General features: G+C 49.8%; 1 protein-coding gene across 1 annotated transcript in view; it reads right to left on the bottom strand.

The window, feature by feature from the left end:
- LOC133262573 (centrosome-associated protein CEP250-like) overlaps positions 1 to 12,074 on the bottom strand; it is a 29,538-nt gene extending 17,464 nt beyond the window's left edge. Inside the window, exons 1-15 of the mRNA XM_061441868.1 lie at positions 11,922 to 12,074; positions 11,212 to 11,268; positions 10,497 to 10,576; positions 9,784 to 9,949; positions 9,001 to 9,107; positions 7,917 to 8,144; positions 7,245 to 7,341; positions 6,666 to 6,764; positions 5,507 to 5,668; positions 5,013 to 5,191; positions 4,505 to 4,687; positions 3,161 to 3,305; positions 2,745 to 2,891; positions 2,335 to 2,565; positions 730 to 923 (exon numbers count right to left, since the gene is read on the bottom strand). Of these exons, the coding sequence (XP_061297852.1) occupies positions 730 to 923; positions 2,335 to 2,565; positions 2,745 to 2,891; positions 3,161 to 3,305; positions 4,505 to 4,687; positions 5,013 to 5,191; positions 5,507 to 5,668; positions 6,666 to 6,764; positions 7,245 to 7,341; positions 7,917 to 8,144; positions 9,001 to 9,107; positions 9,784 to 9,949; positions 10,497 to 10,576; positions 11,212 to 11,268; positions 11,922 to 12,038 (2,192 nt within the window). The 5' untranslated portion in view covers positions 12,039 to 12,074. The remainder of the gene's footprint in view (positions 1 to 729; positions 924 to 2,334; positions 2,566 to 2,744; positions 2,892 to 3,160; positions 3,306 to 4,504; positions 4,688 to 5,012; positions 5,192 to 5,506; positions 5,669 to 6,665; positions 6,765 to 7,244; positions 7,342 to 7,916; positions 8,145 to 9,000; positions 9,108 to 9,783; positions 9,950 to 10,496; positions 10,577 to 11,211; positions 11,269 to 11,921) is intronic.
- Positions 12,075 to 25,506: the final 13,432 nt, after the last annotated feature.

Below are 25,506 nucleotides of genomic sequence, written 5' to 3'. Positions count from 1 at the left end.
TTATACCATTTAAAATAGCAATGCAGGCCCCTCTGAGGGAACGTCCAGACCTTCCTTGTGACCTACAATACACAGTAAGACCATTTGAACTGGATCTCAATAGTCAAATCTTAAATTGTTCTTGTCTGATCTATGACACATGGGTAGCTCTGCCCCCTAAGTCTGTGCCAGCAAGCAAAAGCCCAGCCTCTCCTCACAGCCTTTACAAGTAGCTGTGCAGGGGGACAGAACAAGAATTTCCCTGGCTGATTCATGACATTTTAGTGGAGTTCATAATCTGGCTCTAGGTAGGTAATTTTCCAGCTTCCCCCTGTTTAAAAGGGACTAAAGAAATAAATCAGATGATACAGTAAAATCTCATGCTTGCAGCAGCATTTGTAACAAATCTGAACTAGATTTTGTCTGAACAAATACTACCTGGAAGAGACAGCTATCCTTCAGTTTAAACTGCTGGAAGTTCAAGGGAAAACTTGCTACTTTTCTCTAAGCATTGCTAACCATGCAGGCAATAGCCCAAACAGCTTGGCACTCTTTTAAAGAGAAGCTTTGATACAAATTGTGGTATACTTTTTTTTCCATTTTGCTCAAGATTCTTCCATTTTCTGTCCATGGAAGGTGAAAACACCCGAGAAGCACACAGGATGCAATGAATCCTTGAGTAATGATTCCCACCTCTATAATTACAGACCTTTGATAACATCCTGCCTAGGGTCTCCTCCCTGCCTTTACCTGGACTCTTCCAGCTGCTCTGAAAGGCCTTGTCTGTCCCTCTCCACTGCTGCCAGTCGCACCTCTAGGGCAGCCTTCTCATGTACCAGCAATTCCTTCTCTTTGGATGCTTTGGCCAGCGCGTGCTCTTGGCGAGAGGACTCCTGGCGCAGCTGCTCCAGGTCACCTCTGGACAACTCTTGCTGGTGGTAAACCTGAAACAGGACAAGATATAGTGAGAGTTGTATGCAGAGCCACCCAGTGCCAGTTCCGAATGAGCCAGAGGACAAAGAACTCCTGTACTGTGGCCTGAAAGCTTCCGAGCATCACCTGCACGCTGCACTAATACCTTGGGCTGCAAAAAGGAAAGGGCGAAAAGGCACTGTTAACTTGTAAGTGATAAGTAAGGCCATACTGGGTGGCCTGGGATCAGACCAGACAGCTCCTTCAGGGCAAACATACATACTGTATTTCGTGCAAAACCATTGCATCTTCCTGAACTGCCACCCTGCAAACTAAAATCCTATCAGAATCTATTCCCATGCCGGGAAGTTTCAGGAGAGGTTGAGCAAAAGCAACTGCTCAGAACATCCAGTCTAAACCTCGTCCAGAATAACTTGAGGCTGTTTCCTCTTGTCCTAGCATTTGTCACTTGGGAGAAGAGACTGACCCCACCTCACTACAGTCACCTTTCAGGTAACTGTAGGGAGCGAGGTCTTCCCTGAGCCTCCTTTTCTCCAGGCTAAACAACCCCAGTTCCCTCAACTGCTCCTCATCACACTTGTGCTCCAGACCCTTTACCAGCTTTGTTGTTCTTCTTTGGACACACTCCAGCATCTTAGTGTCTCTCTTGTAGTGAGGGGCCAAGAACATACATGGGATTCGATGTGCAGGTTCACCAGTACCCAGTACAGAGGGATGAATGATCACCTCCCTCATCCTGCTGGCCATGCTATTTTTGATAACAGGCTAGGATGCTCTTGGCCTTCTTGGCTACCTGGGCACAAGCTGGCTCATGTTCACCTGGCTGTTGACTAACATCCCTCCCAGGTCCTTTTGCCCAGGCAGCTTTCCAGGCACAAAGCTGCGTGTATGTCTTAAAATACAATTTCAGCAGTTTCAAGATGTCATTCCCATTCTTAGCAGCACAAACCAGCAGGCATTGACTCGCAGCTTTGTCCTGCTCTCTAGGCTCAAAGAAATGGAGTTTTGAAAGCAGCAGATTTCATAATAAAAAGCATAAACAGAAACATGCAGCCTTGGGTTTTGCTTCAGAAAAGGGACTCAGAGCTACACACTTTGTTCCTTTTGACACATATAAGAGTAGGAGCCGCACTCGGATTCATGGACAACACAATCATCTTGCAGCTTATCAAAAGCCAAAAAAGAGGTCAACACAGGCAGGTGGATTGAAAGAATCCACAGAAGCAGAGGACAACACAGAGAATTGCAGAACAGCTCTGCAAGCCACCAATATGTTTCCAACAAGAAGAAACCAAAAGCCTTGTGATCTCCAGCACTACCAAGGGTCTCCTTGACAAAAGCATTACAGAATCCAACAGATACAGCTACACTGAGCCAAGCAGTCAAAAGCCCACCCAGAAAGCAACAGGTTTTTGGTCTCACCTGACTGAGTTTCTCTTGGGTTTCTGTCTTCTCCTTTGCCAGGGTCCTCAGCTCTATCCGCAGCCCCTCCTGTTGCTCCTCTGCTTTCTTCAGCAACTGCTCCAGATGGGCTTTCTCTGTGCTGAGCTCTTCAGTTGTTTTTTCACACAAGCTCAGCTTATCCTGGCCAGAGATCTTTGCTCTCTCCATCTCATCCACTTTCACTGACAGAGCTTCATTCTCTTGCTCCAGCTACAATCACAGAGGCACAGAGGAAATAAAGTACAGGAACATTTACTCTGTAGGAGGTTTGGCTTGAACACATGCAGGAACATTTCCATATTCTGTCAGTCTCACTGTTGAAAGACAAGAAGCCTGAGAAGCAGCAGCAACTACAAACTCCTGGCAAGATCTCTGGCAACTCTGCTCACCTGCAGCACAAGTTGGTTCAACTGCACTTTATCCAATGCAAGAGCTTCATTGATACTGCTCATCTTCACTGCTGCAACACGTAGATCAGCTGTTTCAGCACTCAGCTTATTCTGAGCCCCTGACAACTCTGCCACTGACTGCTCTGCCTGAAGGGAAAAAAGAACATGACAACAAAGGCAGGAAAATCCCTGACTTCCAGCAGCAGCTCCAGATCCCCTTTTAGATCTCTGATGTACTCCAGTTCAGCACTCCCAATAAGCACTACCCCAGAGAGCCCGTATGGTGTGATCACCATTTTCCAAGTGGGGAGGACAACATTTTCCCTGTCTTCTACTGCCAGAAACAGCATCTGTGATGGTTTTGCTGTCACAACTCCCTCTCCCACAAGTGCTACCTAGGAATAAGGTGATCATACCTTCTCCAGTGCTACGGTAAGCTCATGTTTCTCCTGCTTCAGCAGATCCCTCTGAAGGTGCAATTCCTCCAGTGTCTCTCTTGCAATTAACAACTCACTCTGTAACAATGAATTTTTTCCTTCAACTGCAGCTAAGTCCTTCAGTCTATGACAAGGGGAAAGACAAACAAGTTTATAATGTAAAATACATTCTCATTTCCAAAACCCAGATACGTACCATGCCCAGGACATGGCAGTATGAATGACTCCTAACAGCTTTCTGCGTACACCTAAGGAATGCTGGAATTTCCTGACTAGAGCTGCATTGCTCTTTGTCACTGATGGAGGTGAACCATTTGCCATTGAGAAAGTAAAACAAGCTTCCAGAAATCACAGAACATTTCCAAAAAGTTCAGTTCAACTGAACAGCTTCCTGCCTGCTCATTCTTGCTTTCTTTTTTGAGGTATTGGCTACAACTTTCCCAAGTTCTTTGCCTACAACTTCCCAAAGTTCTTTGGGCAAGACAGACTTTTAAGTCAGATTCGTAGTCACAGAATCCTAGAATACTTAGGGTTGGAAAGGACCTTGAGATCATCCAGTTCCAACCCCCCTGCCATGGGACACCTCCCACTAAACCATGTCACCCAAGGCTCTGTCCAGCCTGGCCTTGAACACCACCAGGGATGGAGCATTCACAGCTTCCCTGAGCAGCCCATTCCAGTGCCTCACCACCCTCACAATAAAGATTTTATTCCTTATATCCAATCTAAACTTCCCCTGTTTAAGTTTGAATCCGTTACCCCTTCCCTAGTCCCACAATTACTCTTGCCTTCAGCAGCGAAACAATGAAAGAGCCTGCAATCTATGTGGTGAAGAGGTGTGTGTGAATTCCCAATCCAATAATCATAGCGTCACAGGATGATTCAGGCTGGCAGGGACCCCAGGAGCCCTCTAGCCCAAGCTTGAGCTCAAAACAGCTGGGGTCAGCTAGGGGATCAGTCCAGGCTGCTCAGGCTTTATTCAGTTTGGTCTTCCAAATTTCCAGGGATGAAATCTACACAACCTCTCTAAGCAACCTGTTCTGCTGCACAACTGCCTTCATGGTTCCAGTTTTTGTTCTCCTTAAATCCAGCTTGAACCTCTCTTGTCCCAGCTTGTGCCTGTCACCAGCTATCCAAGTCAGGTTTGGAATGATGTTTTTAAAGGGTCATAAAGGACGCACAAGGAGGCAGCCAGACCTGCCCATGTGCTCCCTTCCCATTTCTGCGCTACAAATGATGAGCACACAAAATTTATTATCCTTATGTGGGCCTCCTAAAGCCCAGCAGTGCCCACCCCTGCCCAGAGAAAGCTTTAACACTCACAGGAGCTCCTTGTCATGATGTGCTCTCTCCAGTGCCTGCTGCCGCTCCACCTTTTCCCCCTGGGCTGAATCTTCCTTCAGCTGCAGTTCAGTGTTACTCTGACGCAGACGTGAGGCTTCTTGCTCTGTTACCTCAAGCTGTTGCTGTAACTCTTCCCTGGTTTTCTCGAGGTTTGCACAGTCACTGCAGAGACAAGGTTCAGTTAGAACAAAGTGGCCTGAAAGTCACAGATCCCGTTTTCATCATTCCAGGATGGAAGGAGCACGGTAAGGAGGAACTTGCTCTTTCCCTCACAAGGTAACTGAAGAGGGAAAGAGAAAGGAAGGCTTTTGCTTTCATGCAGTGGCTAGGAAAGGGCACCCAAAGAACAAGAACTTAGAGAAGTAGCACGTCAAGAGGCAGGCATACACACAGCAGGGCAGGCAAGTTCTTTGCCCAAAACACCTATGAACTCCCAAAACTGGAAGCAGATTGCCTGTAGAACACAAGAGGAGGAGGAAACACTCACGTTCTGAGTGCTTCTACCAGAGACTGGAGGTGTTGCTGGTGGCTGCTGGACGTCTTGCATTCCTCCTCCACTTGCTCAATCCTTTGCTGCAGCCTCCTGCACTTCCCTTCCTGCTCTCTGTGCTGGTGCAGCAGGTTATTGATAGCGTCCTGCCTGGCAGAAAGCTCTTCTTTTAGGGCCTGTGAAGGATGGGGAGGCAAAGAGCACAAACAAGCAATAAGGAACAGGGAAGATGGCTCCAGACAGATGAGAAAAGCAGCAAGCAGAGAGACAGCTCACCTGAAGGCAAAAATCTATGATAAGGGTTGGAGATCAAGGAGAGAAAAGCAGCAGAGCACAGAGGTGGTGGGACTGGCAAGACAGCACAGGACCAAGAGTGGGAAGGCTAGAAAGAAACCAGCTAAACTGGCTAAGCAAAGGAAAAGGTTTCAAGCTAACTGAGGCATTAGCAGTTGAGCCTGCAGCCAGCAGTGAAGACAAGCAGAAAGTCTCACCTGTGTTGCCCCTCGCCTCCTTGCCAGTGCTTCCTGCACCAACACAAAGGCATGCTCTGCATCAGTGAAGCTCAGAGAAGAGAGGATGTTGCTAGACTCGATGTGCTGGGAACTGTCAGTGGAGGCAATGCTGACCATGCTGTCACTGTCATCTAACACCACCTGAAAGCCCACATCAAGCTGTTATTCTTTTTCATTCTACTTGCTTTTCTTTATCTAGTTCTCTTTTTTCCCCCACTTCATCATAGAGCCATTCAAAACTCAGTTCTCTCATTCCCTCAGTCCACAAAGAAGTTTTGCCCCTATGCCTACAAACACACCAGGGATTTCTGAATACAGCTACTATAAACAAGAAGAGACAAGTGTGAAGTGGCTGGAGGCTGCCTGAGCACCCATTTTCTTGACGCTTTCAAGAACGATTTTGGTCTCCTTCAGTTTCTTAGAGCCACAAGCACCAGATGGACACTGGAAATAGCAAGGAAAGGAAACACTGGTGCTGCCCAGGGAAGAAGGAAGCTGATGAACACCGGAAAATAGCAGTGAAAAAGCTAACATTTAGAATTACTCAGAGCAGTAGTACAAAAGGATAAATACAACTGTGTAAGGGGAACAAACTGACTTTGTGAGAGGCTACCTAAGAGATCTGATATTAAACCTCCCCCCACAGAGCGAAGTTTAGGACTAAGTTAAGGTTACCCCTAAACAGTTAGATGAGTTGCAAATCTGGGGACATAATAATGGTCAATGAATGTAGAGTGAGGGAGCAGAGCTGGCCAGTGCACCAATTGAGTCAGTGACCGTTTATAAAAGTCTGAGGAACAACAGAGTCATTGCTCAAGGAAGGTGGGGGAAGCATCCAAGAAAAACTGGAGGAATACAAATGTCAAGTAGAGAACTCAGAAAGCACAGTCCAAGAGAGACTTTAGCAGGACGGTGAAGGCAAAGGTACTGAAACTTCCAGCCAACACAGCCTGAAGTGTCACAGGACAACTTGGGAGTTCAAAACAGGTTTTATGTCAGAAAACTGGTATAAAAATGAAACAATCAGTAGCAGTTTACACAGTTTACAACACAGATCTAGTCCCTAGGCTTGTCTGTTGCCTTCCTCAAGTACTTTCAAATCAAATTTACAGGAATGCGGTCTCAACTCCGGACTTACCTCAGTTATAGCTTTGATCAGCTTCTGGAGCGAAAGATTCTCTTCTTCAGCACTTTTAGCCAATGAAGCTTCATATTCTTTCTCTAACCGACTTGCTTCCTAAGAACACAAATAAGGAAAGAGTGAGCAGGGAAGAGCTGCTCCCCTCTGTAGCATTCCCATCCTCAGTAGCATTGTCATACTGACAAGCCTCAGCCTGAGTGATTCCAATATAGTCCTTCCCACATCTATTCAGTTTCTTCTCTGCTAAAACCAAGAAGAGAAAGCCCAACAGCTAGTTTTTATAGGCTGCTATCCAACTGTCAGTTCCAAGGAACTTCGATCCCCCGGAGGTTTAAATCACAGACAGAATAGCACCGGTGGTACCTCCCTGAGGAAGATACTTGCCTTGTGTGCAGCTCCCCTGCCACTGCCTGCACCTGACTCCACTTGTGCCATGACACAAGGAATATTTGGGCAATGTGCCTCATGTTCCCACACAGTCAGCATCTTTGCCACTTTCTCTTGAGGAAGCCACTCCTCCTTGCTAAGACTGAAGAGCAAACACTGGGCTATCTCCCAAACAGAAGTAAAACATACTAGTAACTCCACAGTGTTGTTCAGTGTTTTCATGGTCTTCTCCTTCTCCTCGTTTTCCTTCTGAGAAAGTACAAGCAAGGCTGAGAGCTCCACCACCCTGAGAAGAGAAGGTCCATGTGCCATTCCAAAAGCATTGCCCACCATCCCCTGTTAAAGAGCTAAGCAGCTCCCAGAAGCATAGCAGAGAAAGGTCCAGCCAGAAAACACCACATCTCTATAGGTAAACATGCAAAACGGTTGCAAAATGGCACTTCTGGCTCCAAAGGCCTTCTGTACTGACAGCTCCTTGCAAGACTGAGCACAGAGGTGCTACACAGCTTATGATGACCCTGGGCAAATTCCTCCCAACTCCTTCAGCAGAGCCCTGGGTAGCAAAAGGGCTGTACAAGAGACAGCGCTCTCTTTACACTAGTCTCAATTTCTCACCAAGAATCAGTTAACAGCAGAAACATTGTCATATACAATCTCTTTCCCAGTCTTGTCCTACTCAGAAGAGCTGCTTCTGTCAGCCAGGTGTTTATTTCTATCCTTCGAAGGCAATAGTTTGACAAGGGACAGAAATAAGGCTGTGCAGAATGGCTGTGTTTTAAATGTGAACACAGCCCATCCATGAATCCAAGAAGCAGCCACAAAAGATAATGCTGTCAATAAAAAAGGTGAAAACACCTTTACCTGTCTTGAAGCTCCTTCTTCTCCAGGTCCCCCTTAACTTGTAAGCACACCACTTCCTGAGTCTTCTGGTTTATTTTCTGTCCTGCTTGCTGCTGTGCCTCATCCTTCAGGACTGGTCTACCCAGAGTGACGGACTCCCAGAGCTGTATGCCAGGGTTTAGATGGGAGCAGTTTACAAGGATAGCTCCAGAAAGCCTCATCTGCTCTGCCTTCAGCTCTGTAAGATCTCTGAGGAAGAACAGAGAGCAAGCTAATGTTCATGCCACCATCTTTATGAGCTGACTCACTTCTGGAAGCGTGTAACTGTGCAATAGTAAAAGCTGGCAGGAAAGAGGACATCTTTGCTGGGGACAAATCATTCATCTGCCACTTTGGGACCAGGACACCTCTTGACAGTTGATCAATGACTACAAGACAGCTGAGGAATGAGTCCATTTTCTCCTCAGAGGTAAGAAGGCTTCAAGCACCTCAAATTACTCTTACTAATTGTTTTACACCTAGATGATTAAACAACCTATTAGCATCAACACTTGGGATGGCTAAGAGGCTCACGACAACATCTACACAACAAACATTTCGGAAGGTGGTGTAAGAACAAGCCTAAAATGTTATTAACAAAAGAAGTACAAATAATACAAGAATTAACTAGTAGGTCAGGCATACTCTACACACTAAGGAAGGCTTGCAATCAAATGAGATAAATGGCTGACAGTAACACAGAGTCTGAAATTGCATGCTGACACCACAACAATGTACTATTACAGCTACACTGGTTTTGTTTGTGCAGAAGGCAACGGTGAGAAAGGAACTTCACAGAGCCAAAGAACAAGAAAACAATCACAGAAAGAGGTATCAAACTAAGCAAAATACATTGAAGAACTGCCTCTGCACTGCTTATAGCCTGAGCCCCTCAGTTTTATCTGAAAACCAGCATCAAACAAAATGATTCTGAACATAGCCTAAAGCGTAGTCCTTCAGACTGCCAAAGGAGAAAGCCTATCTTTAGCTGCAACTAATATAACATGGAGGTGTAAAGGGAAGCTGCCTTTTTCCTGCAAGAGCTCCAGCCTCAGCTTCCACTCACCGGTCAGTGGCAGTCTTCATCGCCAGGAAGTGCCAGCGGAAGGTCACCACCTCACGCCACAGGCTGAGGAGACGGTTATGTTCACCCCTTACGTAGTTGTCATAAAGCTAAACATGCAGAGATAAAAAGAAATGCCAGTTTAGCCTTCACTGCTGCTGTACAAGCCTTTCAGATATGAGAGGGTTCAGGTAACTGTTTTCACCAGGCATCCTTTAGTAACTATTGCAACTGGGGCATCAAGGACTAAAAAGGCACCACATAAGCACCCTCAGTAGACCTGAGATCTGACTTCAAAGAAGAGAATATCCACACTTCTGCAAGAATGGCTATCAGCAAAGCAAACTGATCTTGGTTCTTCACCTCACGTTGCAGAGGTGTCTAGAGTCTTGGTGGCGGAAGACAAAAATAAGTCCCTCCAAGAGGAGTGTCAACAGGCTATGGGCAAGGGAGGCCTATCCTGTTCTTCTGTTGGCTACTCTGACTCAGAAAACACACAGACCTCTCCAGTCTCCACTGCTGTAGGCAGAGATTTAGGAGCTACTAAAAAGAAGAGCATTCCCATGTGACTGTCCTCCAGTGCCCAGCAACAGCAAATGTTTTCCTTCAAGAGCAAGCAGCATGGTCCATTAACACAATGCCCTCACACCCATCTTCTGCTTGTCAACACTAATACATCCTCAGTGTAGCCACAGCTTTCATACAGCAAGCTCTCTACGCCAGCAACAAAATGCATTCCCATTCCACCCTGGCATCATGTCTGACATTCCCGTAGCCCGACCTTACCTCACGTTCATGGCGCCATTCACTCTCCTTCAATTCCAGCTCCTCCCGCGCCCTCATCCAATCTGCCATCAGTTTTCCAACATCTTCTTTGAGGGCTGAATTAACCTCATTCGCTTTATCGAGGTGCTCCCGCAGGAAAGCATTCACTTCTGCCAGATTCTCACGCCTGGGAAAGGGAGAAACAACAGTGAAGTCACTGAACAACTGCTATCCACAAGCAGCATCGCCATATATTTCCTACTCCCTCAGAACTGACTTTGTTTTCAAACAGAGGAAGAAAACGTGCTTCCTAGGGTTAGCTAAGAGCTCTCTGTGATAGCAAACTCATTTGCTTTGAGTCTTCATAGTTGCAGATTTCCATCTACAATTTTGCTTCCCCCTTCCTCTTCCACTTTGATCATGCCGGCACCTCATGTCTTGCCTCCCCTTTGTGCTGTCTGGTCGCTGCATGCACCACCTTTCTCTAGCATTGTCAGTTACTGAACCACAGAGTCATTTAGGCTGGAAAAGGACCTTTAGAGGTCACCTGAAATAACCTCCCTGCTCAAAACAGAGCCATTCAGAACACAACGCTACAAAAGCGCCATAGAAAGACATTGAGGACCTGTCTCCCTTTCAAGCGGGGGAGACCGGGCAGTACCAATAGCTAGGTATTCCCTCACTTCCAGGAGCATTCAGGATACCAAGTATGAGGGAACACTTCTTTCTTTTACCTTTGATGCTCCTCTTCCAACTCAAGTAGTGCTTTCTCCAGGCTCTGGTCATCTTCTTCACACCTGCCTGGAAGGGACTCCTTCAGAAGAAAGGAAATATTAAATGCTTAGTTACATTCTTGTGTTCCCTTCACTACTGTTAGCACCCATCGCTTTCCTCTCCATATGTTTGGTATCCCAGCAAGCTTGTGGCTTCTTCCAGGCATACCAGTGCCAGGACTATGGAGAGGAAGGGAGTTACTCAGTGAGTAGCTCTCCTCAGGCTCCCATGGTTGCACTCTCACAGCTAGGTAACCTCAGCTCATGACCTTGAGTGCTCACTTAAGACTTGGAGCCTGGGAATACTCTCCTACCCTTCATTTTCCAGGTTTACTCTAGCTGAGCAAGCACAGAGACAGCTCTGTATGCTGAATGCCAGCACTCTCACCTTCCAAAATGCTATGCTTCCACCAATTCTTTTTCAGAGACAGACAGAGAATGAATGTAACAGGCAGTGTAGCCTGAACCTAAAATCCTTCTTGACAGGGTTTTCTGGACTGCATTTCCAAGACTACTGCCTGCTCTAAGAATGGCAACTGGACAAAACACCAACGGGCAAACTTAGAGCGCTTCTTCAAACCAGTCTTGTTTTCCCCTGTCATTGCTTTGGGGAGCTTTCTGTCTGCATTAACAAATGCTACATATACTGCCTTTAGTTGGCAACCTACACACTCACCCCTCCTGCTTCCAGCTGCTGTTCCAATTCTTGACACCGAGTCCGGTACTTGAGTACCTGGATGGATACATGGAATGAAGGTGAGCAAATGCAGGTTGTAACTCGGCTCCTCCTGCAGTAGCTTTTCTCTTAAGTCTTTACAGCCCAAGCACAGTACATTTCACAGCGCTGTGGATACAGCCAACAAGCCATGATATAGGGAAGCTTCACTTTATCTCGTAGTAAAGGCATTGAGACAGGGTTTCTTTCCCACACGGCGCTTGCTGCTCACCCTAAGATAGCAGTGGCAAGCCGAACGATGAAACTGACTTAGCCCTGCCTGCCCTATGGCCACCATGGACCCCAAACAGGCACGGCCCGACCTCCGCCCGGCTCCGGCCGCCTCCTCGCCGCCAGCACTCCCGCGCCCCACGCGAGCCCGGGGCCGTTCAAAGCCGCCCCTCGCTGGCTCAACTGCTCCCGCGGGGGCAGCGCGGCCACAGGAAGGCGTTTGTGAGCCCGGCATCTTTATTCGAGCCCGGCCAAGACCGAGCGAGCGGCTGCGGGAGGCGGCAGCAGCAGCGCGGGCCGGGCCGGTACCCAGGCCTTCCCCCCGAGCTCCGGGCTCGGCGCCATCCCGCCCGCGGCAGCGCCGGGGAGGGCCCGCGTTCGCCGCCCGCACTGCAACGCACGGCCCGTCCCGGGCAGCTCTCCCCAGCCCCGCCGCTCACCTTGGCCTGCAGCTGCCGCACCAGCACCTCTTGCCGGCGCTGCGCCTCCTCCGAGCTCCGCAGCCGGAGCCACAGAACCTCCTGACCCCGCGCCTCCAACCCGGGCTCCGCCGCCATGGCCCGCTCGGAGCCGGGCCGGCTGCCTGCAAGACTCCGCCCCGCTGCGGCGTCCGGCCCCGAGCCCGCCCCGCGCCCAGCCCCCGGCCGCCGCCTGGTACCTGCCCACCGGGGCAGATGCGGTGCTGCCGGCGCGGGGAGGACTGCTTCTGGTGCGGCTTTTGCGCCAGAAAGATCGAGAATTACCCCAGAAGAAACTATGTAATTATCTTCCAGGGTTAGATATCTGCCGTGTGCTGGCAGAACCCCAGAATGGGCTGGCTTGAAGGGACCTTAAAGCTCACCCAGCTCCAACCCCTGCCACGGGCAGGGACACCTTCCACTAGAGCAGCTTGCTCCAAACCGCGCCCAACCTGGCCTTGAACACTGCCAGGGATGGGGCAGCCACAGCTTCTCTGGGCACCCTGTGCCAGCGCCTCAGCACCCTCACAGGGGAGAACTTGTGCCTTAGATGTAACCTAAATATCCCCTGTTTAACTTTTAACCCATTGCCCCTGGTCTTGTTGCTGCAGTCCCTGATGAAGAGTTGCTCTCCAGCATTCTTGTAGACCCCCTTCACATATTGGAGGCTGCTCTGAGGTCTCCAAACAGCTTCTCTTCTCCAGGCTGAACAGCCCCAATGTCCTCAGCCTTTGTGTGGGAGGTGCTCTAGCAAAGGCCAAAAGGCGCCAGAGGGGGAAGACAACATCCTCAGAAATGTGTCTCATCAGCAAGAAGTTGGCAATGAAACTAAGTTTAAAGGTATGCTGGAGTGGACTGCCTTCATGATAATGCTAAAAATGACACCCCATTGAAATAAGAGACCCCACAAACCATGTGTAGTAAAACAAGGCCATGTTGCGTCTTTAAACATAGGAGGTAAGACCTAATGACTGTGAAATACTGATCAAACGCTGTACTATCTAATAACTTGTGCGTATAAATATAATGAAAAGGCCGGCATGGGGTGTGTTCCGCTTGTGGAAACACACCACTGAGCACCCTGTGCAGAATCATAGAATCCTAGAATCCTAGAAGAGTTAGGGTTGGAAAGGACGTTACCATCATCCAGTTCCAACCCCTCTGCCATGGGCAGGGAAACCTCCCACTAAACCCTGCCACCGAAGGCTTCGTCCAACCTGGCATTGAACAATGCCAGGGATGGAGCATTCACAACTTCCCTGGGCAACCCATTCCAGGGCCTCAGCACCCTCACAGTAAAGACCTTCCTTAGATCCAATCCAAACTTCCCCTGTTTAAGTTTTAACCCATTACCCCTTGTCATATAAATACAGTCCTTAATGAAGAGTCCCTCTCCAGCATCCTCATAGGCCCCTTCAGATACTGGAAGGCTGCTCTGGGGTCTCCATGCAGCCTTCTCTTCTCCAGGATGAACAGCCCCAACTTTCTCAGCCTATCTTCATATGGGAGGTACTCCAGCCCCTGATCATCCTCGTGGTCTCCTCTGGGCTTGTTCCAACAGTTCCATTTCCTTTTTATGTTGAGGACTGTTGCAGAATGGCTCCAAGAGCAAGGCCATGGATCCTTAGAAGCCTTGTGCGAGCAAAGCAAGTGTAGGCCTCACAGGTAACCGGAAACCGGATGTGGGAGGAGAATGTAAAGGAAGCCGTGTAGAAGTAACCAATACTGTTGTGACTAGTAGGCGTGGCTAACACCACGCGGATATGAGCGAAGTGCGCCACAAATAAAGGAGAAGCTTGCTTGTCACCCATATTGGGTTGGCGTGTCTTGCTTCTCCTCACCGCTAACAAATGGCGCCCGAACAGGGATCAGGACTACAGGGTCCCGGTTAACGGGGACCCGGAATACAGGGCCCTGAGTGGCACCGGCGGCAGCGGCCGTGGAGCGTGGGCAGTGCTACTGCGGTGGCATGACTGACCCGGGTGCTTGGACTGACCGAAAGGAGTCCGCCGCTGGGGCGAACCAGATACTGCTGCATCGGGAGGACGATCCAGTCTTGGACGATCCAGAAGAGGACGATCCGGAAAAGACCGGCCACGAAAATGGACCGAGAGGTAGCCCCTGATTTATTACAGTGCGTTTTATAAAAGCGGGGAATTGAGCCTGAGACTCTAAAGCAGCTAGCAGGTCTAGTGGCTGTAGGGAAGGCTAAGGGATTTTTGTAGATCTTAATACAGTTTTTGAGGAGAGTGAGTGAGGAAATTTTAGTGATGAACTATTTGACTCAATGCTTAATGATGATAAAACGGCAAAGAAACTCGGTAAACCATGGAGAGAAGTAATAAATTGTATTAAAAGATACAAGGTGGAAAAGAGCAAGGCCATGCTGTAGCAACGGAGAAACTAGGAACAGACATCCCTGGTCGGTTGAAGCTGGGGGAAGATTACAGCTCGTTTCCCCCAACTCGCGGGCTGCTCCCTGTGCTTGGAGCACAAGGTTTTCCCCCCCCACCCCTTCTTTTTCACCCCCTCCTTCTTCATCAGAAGGTGCAGCGAAGGAGGTGCAACTCCCTGCTCCCCCACCACCCCAGTTCCGAAAGTAGGGACTTTGAAAAAGACAGAGAAAGTATATTAGAAGGGATACGCATGATGAATGTCAAGGAAGCTGAAAGGAAGAGGATGGCACCTCGGTGCCAGATCGATTGGGGCTCCATTTTGAAGCATGCAGTAGAAAATAGAGATTATGCGCTAGCGGGAGATTTGAAGGAACTGCGAGCCTTTCCAACCCACTATGCCCTAGAGTGGAAATTTTTAACTCAGTTACGGAGGAGCCAGGTCTGCAGATGGCCACATGCTGAAGGAGAGACATCTGACAAGAAAGTCATAGCTGCGAGCAACAGAGACCCTGAGTTCGGCCCAGGATCAGACCCCGAATCCCCTGAATCCGAACCAGATTTATATCCTCTGCTTCCAAACTCTGACTCTTCGTCTCCCGGATCAGTCTGCTCAGACTCACTGGCCTTGGAGACGCCCAACTGCAACAATTGATGAAAAGGCTTGAAGCCCTGGAGACTCGGATTGACACATCTCCATCAGCGCCTCCACCTTACCCTCCGTAAAAACCCTTCCTTAAGGCAAACAGGGGGAGGGGGTGGGAGAGGTAGCGGGGGGGGGGGACCACAAATCCTGCACTGTTGGCATGGGTTAATCAAAGAAGCGATCATTACTGGTGAATTTTCTGCAATGGGCCTCTCTGCATATCCTGTGTTTACTACACAGCAGGGGGCTAAAGGGTGGGAAGCTTTTGATCTCAAAATAGTTAAGGAGGCCTGACAAGCAGTGACCACGAATGGGTTAAAATCCTCTTATACTCAAGCTGTATATGTTATGATTTTTTCTTGCAATTGACAGGGGGAGCCCATACAGTTTCTCTGTGATACTCATGTACTAGAAGTTGGTAAATATAAGTATGTCCAGGTTTCTATCAACCCTTGGAGACCTTTGTAGATACTGCTGGCCACTTCTTCCAGCACAGGCTGTCCACCTGTGTCGGAATGAGTGTGCATTTTGGTCAGTATAAAAGCCCGAGCCTCATACGATGTGGGGGAGGCAGAGCCTCTGTGGGGACGCCTGCTAAGGTTGAGCCTGCCACCTCGCACTGCAGTGATGCTTCTCAGGCTGGTTTGCTATTAGTCTCCACAGGGTCCTTGTGCCACATTCTGTATATGGAACTGTAGAGGGAGTAATGATTGTCTGGATTTTGTGCTTCAAATATTGTAGTTGAGGACAGAGGACACCAGAACTGCACACAATACTCCAGGTGAGGTCTCACAAGAGCAGATTAGAGGGGCAGGATCACCTCCTTCGACATGCAGGTCATGCTCCTTTTGGTGCAGCCCAGGATACGGTCGGCGTTCTGGGCTGCAAGCGCACACTGATGGCCCATGTTCATTTTCTCATCCACCAGCACCCCCAAGTCCTTCTGCGCAGGGCTGCTCTCAATCTCTTCTCTGCCCAACCTGTAGCTGTGCCTGGGATTGCTCCGACCCAGGTGTAGGACCTTGCACTTGGCATGGTTAAACCTCATGAGGTTGGCATCAGCCCGCCTCACAAGCGTGTCGAGGTCCCTCTGGATGGCATTCCTTCCCTCCAGGGCATCAACCCAACCACACAGCTCGGTGTCATCGGCAAACTTGCTGAGGGCGCACTCAATCCCACTGTCCATGTCAGCGATGAAGATGTTGAACAAGACCGGTCCCAGCACCGATCCCTGAGGGACACCACTCGTTACTGGTCTCCAGCCGGACATTGAGCCATTGACCACAACTCTTTGTGTGCGGCCATCCAGCCAGTTCTTTGTCCACCCAGTGGTCCATCCATCAAATTGATGTCTCTCCAATTTAGAGACAAGGATGTTGTGTGGGACAGTGTTGAACGCTTTGCACAAGTCCAGGTAGATGACATCAACTGCTCTACCCCTGTCCATCCCTTCCGTAGCCCCATCATAGAAGGCCACCAAATTGGTCAGGCAGGATTTCCCCTTAGTGAAGCCATGCTGGCTGTCACCAAGCACCTTGTTGTTTTTCATGTGCCTTAGCATGCCTTCCAGGAGAATCTGCTCCAAGATTTTGCCAGGCACAGAGGTGAGACTGACTGGTCTGTAATTCCCTGGCTCATCCATTTTCCCCTTCTTGAAAACGGGGGTCATATTTCCCTTTTTCCAATCATTGGCAACTTCACCTGACCTCCATGATTTCTCAAATACGATGGCCAGAGGCTGAGCAACTTCATTTGCCAGCTCCTTCAGGACGCGCGGAAGGATTGCATCAGGTCCCATGGACTTGTGCGCGTTCAGGTTCTTGAGATGGTCTCGCACCTGATCCTCTCCTACAGCGGGCCTAGGGTCTTCGTTCTCACAGCCCCTGCGTCTGCCTTCCAGGACTTAGGGGGTGTGCTCAGAGAATTTGCCAGTGAAGACCGAGGCAAAGAAGTCATCAAGAACCTCAGCCTTCTCCAAATCCAGGGTAGCCAGTTCTCCCGAGAGCTTCCGGATGGGGCCTACATTCTCCCTAATCTGTTTTTTATTTGCTATCTACTTGTAGAATCCCTTCCTGTTGTCTTTAATACCTCTAGCTATGTTTAATTCTAACTGGGCCTTAGCTTTCCTCATCTGGTCCCTAGCTTCCCGGACAACATCCCTGTACTCTTCCCATGCTGCCTGTCCTTGCTTCCACTTATAAGCCTCTTTTTTCATTTGAATTTTCTCAGGAGCTCCTTATCCATCCAAGGAGGTCTCCTGGCCCTCCTGCTGCACTTCCTTCTAGTTGGGATGCAACACTCCTGAGCTTATAGCAGGTGATCCTTGAATATCAACCAACAGCCTTGGGCCCCCATGCCCTCTAGGGCTGTATCCCATGGAACCTTCCGAAGCAGGTTCCTGAAGAGGCCAAAGTCTGCTCTTTTGAAGTCCATGGCAGTGAGCTTGCTGCACGCTCTTCTCACTGTCCTGAGGATCTCAAATTCGAGCATCTCATGATTGCTGCATCCAAGGCTGCCCTGGAACATCACATTTCCAAAGAGCCCTTCCCTGTTGGTGAGCATGAGGTCAAGCACGGCACCTCTCCTTGTTGGCTCCTCTATTACTTGCAGAAGGAATTTGTCTTCTACACAATCGAGGAACCTCCTGGATTGCTTGTGCCGGGCCGTACCGTCCTTCCAACAGATGTCAGGGTGGTTGAAGTCCCCCATGAGAACAAGGGCCTGCGAGCATGAGGCTTTTCCTATCTGTCTATGGAGTGCTTCATCCGCAGGTTCTCCTTGATTAGGCAGTCTGTAACAGATCCCCACAGTAATGTCTCCCATAGCTATATTCCCTTTAACCCTGACCCACAAACTCTCTGTGGACTGCTCACCTGTCCCCAGACAGAGTTCCATACTCTCCAGCCTATCCCTAACATAAAGGGCAACTCCCCCTCCCCGCCTGCCAGGCCTGTCTTTTCTAAAGAGCCTGTAACCTTCCATTCCAACACTCCAGTTGTAGGAGCCATCCCACCATGTTTCTGTAATGTCTATTAGATCATACTCCGGAGACGTGCACACATCTCTAATTCTTCTTGTTTGCTCCCCATGCTACGGGCATTTGTATAGAGGCATCTGAGCTGAGCTCCAAATGAAGCCGGCTCATTGGCTGGAGTGGCTGGGATATCTCTACCTTGCTCCAAGCATTTATTATAGGTTCTGGCAACTGACTGGGTGTGTTGGGATGAAATGGTTCCCCCCCCTCCCCCAACACATCTAGCTTAAAGCCTCCTTGACCACTCTGGCAAGCCTCCTACCAAAACTGCTCTTTCCCTTCTTTATCAGAGCAGCTCCACCAGCCCCCACTAGACCTGGCCTACAAACTTGGGTCCCGTCTTCAAGGCACCCAAACCCCTGACTATGACACCACCCTTTTAACCAGTTATTAACCTGGCTAATCCTCCTAGCTTTTTTAGGTCCTCCCCTGTATCCTGGAGAATTGATGAAAAGACCACCTGAGCTCCAGAGCCCCTAACCACCTCCCCCAGGGCTCTGTAGTCCTTCTTTATGTTCCCCAGGCTACTACTATCTATATCCCTAGCACCCACATGTATCACCAGGAGTGGGTAATAGTCCGTGGGACTTACTAGAGCAGGCAGCCTCTCTGCCACATCCCTGATCCGTGCCTCTGGTAGGCAACACACCTACCTTGAGACGGGGTCTGGCTGGCAGACGAGTGCTTCTGTCCCTTTCAGTGTAGAGTCCTCTACTACTACGACCTGCCGCTTTTTCCTAGCAGCACCAGTAGAGATCTTCTTTACCAGGGCATCAGCCGGCAGTTTCTGGCTCGAGTGCATTTCCTCATTAGCCCCCTGCAGGACTGCAAAGCAGTTCTGCATAGGGACAAACAGATTTACAGGGAAGCCCCTTGCTTTTGGTTGTCCTTTTCATCCTTTTTTTTGTTTTTTTTTTTGTTTTTTTTTTTTTTTGTCACTGATTCCCAGCTTCCCAGGTTAACGGCCTCCTTCTTTCCTTCATGAGGCAGAGGTGAAGCTCGAGGCCCCTGCACAGTTTGGGCCAGGAGCAAGCATTCCTGCTTCCTCTCAGCTTCCCTGACATCTCGCAGTCTATTAACAGCATCCCGCAGCTCAGTCACCTGCTGCGGGAGCACCGAGTGCAGCCCTGCCCATTGTGCACCCTCCCCTCACCAGACCAGTGCAGGCACTCTCTGCACCCCGAGCTCTGCACTGCAACCTGCCCTCTCATCGGCTCTGTCTGGGTGCCTACGCTGGCCACCGCCGGGGCAGCCAGAGCAGAGCTCCCAGACCGGGCCCTGGTCATACCCCCTCACAAACTGCCTCGACTCGCCGCGCTCCCGGGGGCAGGTTTTTAACCTGCTGCGTCAGGCTCCGCCCCGTGTGAGTCAGCTGCTCGCTCTCGTCAGCTGAGCTGCCGGCTCCTGGGCAGGTCCTGTCCGGGACTTGAGGCTCCCTCGGTGGTTCTTGTCGCTCTGAGTTGAGGCTCCTGGACACTGATCTCCCCCCCCCACCCCGCTCCGGTGTTGAAGGTGTCCTCTGTCGGGCTGCTCACCTCAGCAATTAATTTGATTAATTGTTAATAGTTACTGTGTGCTGCAAGAATATGTATCAAAGTATAGTATACTAAGCTATTGTATATGGATCCACTCATACAAGAAGCTACTGAATATGCATCCAATTATGCTACAGCGAGCTATTGCAAATGTATCCAAATATTATACGGTGAGCTATGATAAATGTAACTGTAGTTGCTCTGTATTACAAGTTTTCAAATACGATGGCCAGTGGCTGAGCAACTTCATTTGCCAGCTCCTTCAGGACGCGCGGAAGGATTGCATCAGGTCCCATGGACTTGTGCACGTTCAGGTTCTTGAGATGGTCTCGCACCTGATCCTCTCCTAGAGCGGGCCTAGGGTCTTCGTTCTCACAGCCCCTGCGTCTGCCTTCCAAGACCTGGGGGGTGTGCTCAGAGAATTTGCCAGTGAAGACCGAGGCAAAGAAGTCATCAAGAACCTCAGCCTTCTCCAAATCCAGGGTAGTCAGTTCTTCTGATAGCTTCCAGAGGGGGCCTGCATTGTCCCTAGTGTGTCTTTTATTCGCTGCGTACCTCTAGACTCCCTCCCTGTTATCATTAACATCCCTAGCCAAGTTTAATTCTAACTGGGCCTTAGCTTTCCTCATCTGGTCCCTAGCTTCCCAGACAACATCCCTGTATTCTTCCCAGGCCGCCTGTCCTCGCTTCCACCTTTTATAAGCCTCTTTTTTCCTTCTAATTTTCCTCAGCAGCTCTTTATCCACCCAAGGAGGTCTCCTGGCCCTCCTGCTGCACTTCCTTCTAGTTGGGATGCAACACTCCTGAGCTTGCAGTAGGTGGTCCTTGACTACCAGCCAACATTATTGGGTCCCCCTGCCCTCTAGGGCAATATCCCATGGAACATTCGTAAGCAGGGTCCTGAAGAGGCCAAAGTCTGCTCTCTTGAAGCCCAGGGCAGTGAGCTTGCTGTGCGCTCTTGGCACTGTCCTGAGGCTCTCGAATTCGACCATCTCACGATTGCTGCAACCAAGGCTGCCCTGGAGGGAGTTCAAGGTGCGCAGCTGTTGCAGAGCCCTCCTGAAGCAGGCATCTTGTGCTGCCCTCACAGCCTTCGCTGCGCGTAGGGCGCAGGTTCTGGCACGGGCTCACCCGAGACGGGCACGGCTGGGGGACGTGGCTGAGCAGGGCTGAATCCCAACCCCATGGACGCATCCCAACTGCAGCACAGGAGCACTGCTCAGGTCGATCACTGACTGCTTGTGGGACAGGGAAGGAGCACAGGAGACGGTCCTGGCACATCTGGAGGTGGCCAGCACAGGCTTCACCCATTTTATTGATGATTTAAGCACCAAAGTTTGTCTCTGTGGTCTCAGGAGGTCACGTAACGATTGCTCAGTGTCCCCCAGGAAGCTGCAGCCCCTTCAGGGCTCGTCCCCATCCAATGCTCACAGCAGTTCTGGAACTCTGGGGTGATGTCACAGCCCACGTTACAGTGGCAACCGCCCGTGCCCAGGCAACAGCACACACCTTCACCCCTGAGCCCACACTTTTGCCCCGCTCCCACCTGCGTGCTCCATCCCTTCTGCCCTGTTCCTGCTCTGCCCTCCTGCCCTACTCCCAGCCCTTTTCGTTCCTTCCCGTTCCTACTGCTCTGTTCCCTGCCCCTCGGGCACTGTATCCGAGGCAGAAAATGCAGAGCCAAGTGAGGCTGTGCGAGCAGTCCATGGAAGTAGACATGAAGGTGGAGGAGGAACAGCCAATGGAGGTGGATGGGGAGGTGGATGGGGTGGTGGATGAGCCGATGGAGGTGGATGTGGAGGAGGCAATGGATACCAGCTGATGAGTGGTAAGGCAGCATGTGCCCCCCATCCACTGCTGGCAGTCAGGGTGGGTCGGCTGCTGCCGCGCTGGGGCTGGGGCTGTGTGCAACGGCCCCGCTGCAGGGACGTGGTGCCCGGTGGCCTCATCCCGGCGGCACAAGCGCCACCACCGCGCTGCCCTGTGCTGCCTCTGGGACGTGCGAGCCCAGTGTGATCGCGTAGAGCCCGGCTCCCAGCCCCAGACAGTGCTGAGCCCGCGGCAGAGTCCCGCTCTCCCCAGCGTGTGGCAAACACAATGACCATCAGTAGCCTCACTGAAATGACCTTGTGCTGCCTGTTTCCAGGGCTGGTCGACAGGGAAGTTTTCACGCTGTTGGATGTTTTCCGTAGAAGAGTTTTTGTTGAAGATTGTTGCTCTTTTAAGAAGATTGCTCGGTTTTCACATAGGACTTGTAGGTTTAGGTAGAATAGGCATAGTTTTAGGAATAAGCGTTGTTGTTTTAGGTAGAACAGGCGTAGTTTTAGGAATAAGCGTTCTTCTTTTAGGTAGAATAGGCGTAGTTTTAGGAATAAGCGTTCTTTTAGGTAGAATAGGCGTAGTTATAGGAATAAGCGTTGTTGTTTTAGGTAGAACAGGCGTAGTTTTAGGAATAAGCATTCTTCTTTTAGGTAGAATAGGCGTAGTTTTAGGAATAAGCGTTCTTTTAGGTAGAATAGGCGTAGTTTTAGGAATAAGCGTTCTTTTAGGTAGAATAGGCGTAGTTTTGGGAAGAAGCATTGTTCTTTTAGGTAGAATAAGCGTAGTTTTAGGAATAAGCATTGTTCTTTTAGGTAGAATAGGTGTAGTTTTAGGAATAAGCGTTGTTCTTTTAGGTAGAATAGGTGTAGTTTTAGGAATAAGCCTTGTTCTTTTAGGTAGAATAGGCGTAGTTTTAGGAATAAACGTTCTTTTAGGTAGAATAGGTGTAGTTTTAGGAATAAGCCTTTTTCTTTTAGGTAGAATAGGTGTAGTTTTAGGAATAAACGTTCTTTTAGGTAGAATAGGTGTCGTTTTAGGAATAAGCGTTGTTCTTTTAGGTAGAATAGGTGTAGTTTTAGGAATAAGCGTTGTTCTTTTAGGTAGAATAGGTGTAGTTTTAGGAATAAGCGTTGTTCCTTTAGGTAGAATAGGTGTAGTTTTAGGAATAAGCCTTGTTCTTTTAGGTAGAATAGGTGTAGCTTTAGGAATAAGCGTTCTTTTAGGTAGAATAGGCGTAGTTTTAGGAATAAACGTTGTTCTTTTAGGTAGAATAGGTGTAGTTTTAGGAATAAGTGTTGTTCCTTTAGGTAGAATAGGCGTAGTTTTAAGAATAAGTGTTCTTTACGTAGAATAGGTGTAGTTTTAGGTAGAAGAGTTGTATTTGTGAGAAGAACGGTTGTTCTTTGTCGTTTATTTTGTTTATTTTTTGTTGTTTTGTAAATACATTTCTTGACGTTCTCCTGACCCAGTCTCTCTTTGTATTCACTGCGATCACACGTGGCTTTGGCAGACAAGTGGTTTCCAGTTGCTCTGAGCTCCCAGGGCTGGAGGGGCCATGGGGGCTGGCGCTGGGTGCTGGGGCACCCCAAGTGTCCTCACGTGGGCTCCCTGCCCTGGCAGAGCGGCTCTTTCAGGCTCTCTGCAGCTGTGGGCAGGGATGGGCACGGGGCAGGCACCAGAGGTGAGGGTGCTCACACCGACTACTTGGTGGCTGCAGGGCACCTGGTCTGGTGCTGCCATCGGGCACAGCCTGGGCCAGCGCTGACCAAAGCTTCTCGGGCTGCTCCTCAAGCTGGGGGAAACACGGCCACGTACAAGGCATCAGTCATGGAACCCCAGAATCACAGCGTGCCCATGCTCATGTCACTGCGGGGAGCAGCCTGCGCCCGGCATCCTCTTGGATGCTGCTGCTGCCCAAACCAAGCCTTTCCCCCTTCCGTCCCTTTCTCCCACTGAGTCCCTCGGTCCCCATCCTGCACGCTGGGAAGAGGGTCTGGGGCTGGAGCTGCTTTGGGATACCAGTTGTTGGCGGCTGCAACTGGAGCCATGGTCACCTGCCAGTGCTGTCATGTGGAACCCTGCAAGTGGTCAGGTGTAATGTGTGGGGTTTGTTCATCAAGAAGTTTAAAGGGAAAGAAACTCACTGTAACCGTCACTGTGTGGAACCATATTCTTTTTTGTTTTGTAACTATTGTACTTCATGAGTTATAAAGGGGAAGTCAGTTGTATTATTACACAAGATTATGAAAAGGAAAAGGGGGGGGGTAGGTAGTTCAAAGTTATATCTTGTTGCATCATCTAAGGGATGGAGGTTGCAATAATAGTGAGGCTGGTAATGGACGCCTCTCGAGACCTCTGGAAACTTCTCGAAACTTCTCGACGGTGAGGCCCCAGCAACAAAGGGGAAGCAATGGAAAAGAACCACGTCAACATCTGAGCAAAAAGAAGCAGCAGGATTGGCTGAAGCCTTGAACCGAGAGGTGTAAAAGACAACCTCCCAGAGACCCTGTGTGTGTCTTGGGCGGAGCGGAGGACTCCCCGGCGCACCCAGCGCTGTTTTTTTTTATCTGCTATTGCTTGCTCAATTTAATAAAATTTAAGTTTTAAAACGAGATTGGCTCTCTCATTGATAACACAGGGAGGGGGAGCGGCCAGCAGGAGAGTGGCAGCTGGGTGCAGGGGGAGCTGCTGCGTGCATGAGGTGTGCGTGCAAATGCAGACGGGGACGCGCGAGTTAGAATCATAGAATAGAATCCTAGAATAGTTAGGGTTGGAAAGGACCTTACCATCCTCCACTTCCAACCCCCCTTGCCATGGGCAGGGAAACATCCCACTAAACCCTGCCAACCAAGGCTCCGTCCAACCTGGCCTTGAACACAACCAGGGTTGGAGCATTCACAGCATCCCTGGGCAACCCATTCCAGTGCCTCACCACCCTCACAGTAAAGAACTTCCTCATATGCAATCTAAACTTCCCCTGTTTAACTTTGAACCCGTTACCCCTTGTCCTAGCACTATAGTCCCTAGTGAAGAGTCCCTCTTCATCAGCCCTAGAGCCCCCCTTCAGATACTGGAAGGCTGCTCTGAGGTCTCCACGCAGCCTTCTCTTCTCCAGGCTGAACAGCCCCAACTTTCTCAGCCTCAGAAAAAAATAAGCCTAGCTTCATAAGGGAGGTGCTCCAGTCCCCTGATCATCCTCGTGGCCTCCTCTGGACTTGTCCCAACAGTTCCATGTCCTTTTTCTCTTAAGGACACCAGAACTGCACACAATACTCCAAGTGAGGTCTCACAAGAGCACAGTAGAGGGGCAGGATCACCTCCTTCGACCTGCTGCTCACACTCCTATTGGTGCAGCCTACGATACGGTTGGCTTTCTGGGCTGCAAGCTCACACTGAAGCCGACTCATGTTCATTTTCTCATCCACCAACACCCCCAAGTCCTTCTGCGCAGGGCTGCTCTCAATCTCTTCTCTGCTCAAGCTGTAGCTGTGCCTGGGATCGCTCTGACCCAGGTGTAGGACATAAGCAGCGCCTCCTGGAGGAATAAGCAGGGTCTCCCCTCTGAACAGACTTGGAGTGTGTTTGCAGAGGTCCCATTCAAACAGGCAATGTTCCAGCACCGCTTTGCTCTGACAAATGCTGTGCAGATACCATTACCGGCCCTGGAGAATGCCGGGGTAGTGCATGCTGCCTGAGGATCCTAGGAGAGAAGGAGCAGAAGGGAACAGCCCTTACCCTGGTGTTGGTTGGAGGGGCATGGTGGCACTTGGGTATGAAGGATGTGAGCGCAACAATGGCAGAGCAGGTCCATTGCTCAGGGAAACCTGTGGAGCAGCTGGAGCTTCCTATGAGAAACTCAAACTTCAGCCCTCGTCTGCCACTGGTGAAGGAGTTCCAGTTCAGTATGAGAACAAAGCATACACAGATGGAATTACTGACTTTTTTCCTCCCTGTTTTGCAGCAGGAAGTTGCCAGACTGCAAGCAGTGAGATTAAGCCTGGTACAACAGAGAAAACATCACACTGACAGTGTTAGCTGTGAGGAGAAGCAAGACACGCCAACCCAATATGGGTGACAAGTAAGCTTCTCTTTTTTTGTGGCGCACTTCGCTCATATCCGCGTGGTGTTAGCCACGCCT

This window comes from Pezoporus flaviventris, unplaced genomic scaffold (genome assembly GCF_033815535.1).
Source record: "Pezoporus flaviventris isolate CSIRO_AGI_PZ_B2104156 unplaced genomic scaffold, CSIRO_AGI_Pfla_v1 ptg000213l, whole genome shotgun sequence".
In the NCBI taxonomy this organism is placed as follows: domain Eukaryota; kingdom Metazoa; phylum Chordata; class Aves; order Psittaciformes; family Psittacidae; genus Pezoporus; species Pezoporus flaviventris.
This window is presented reverse-complemented; position numbering and strand designations above follow the sequence as displayed.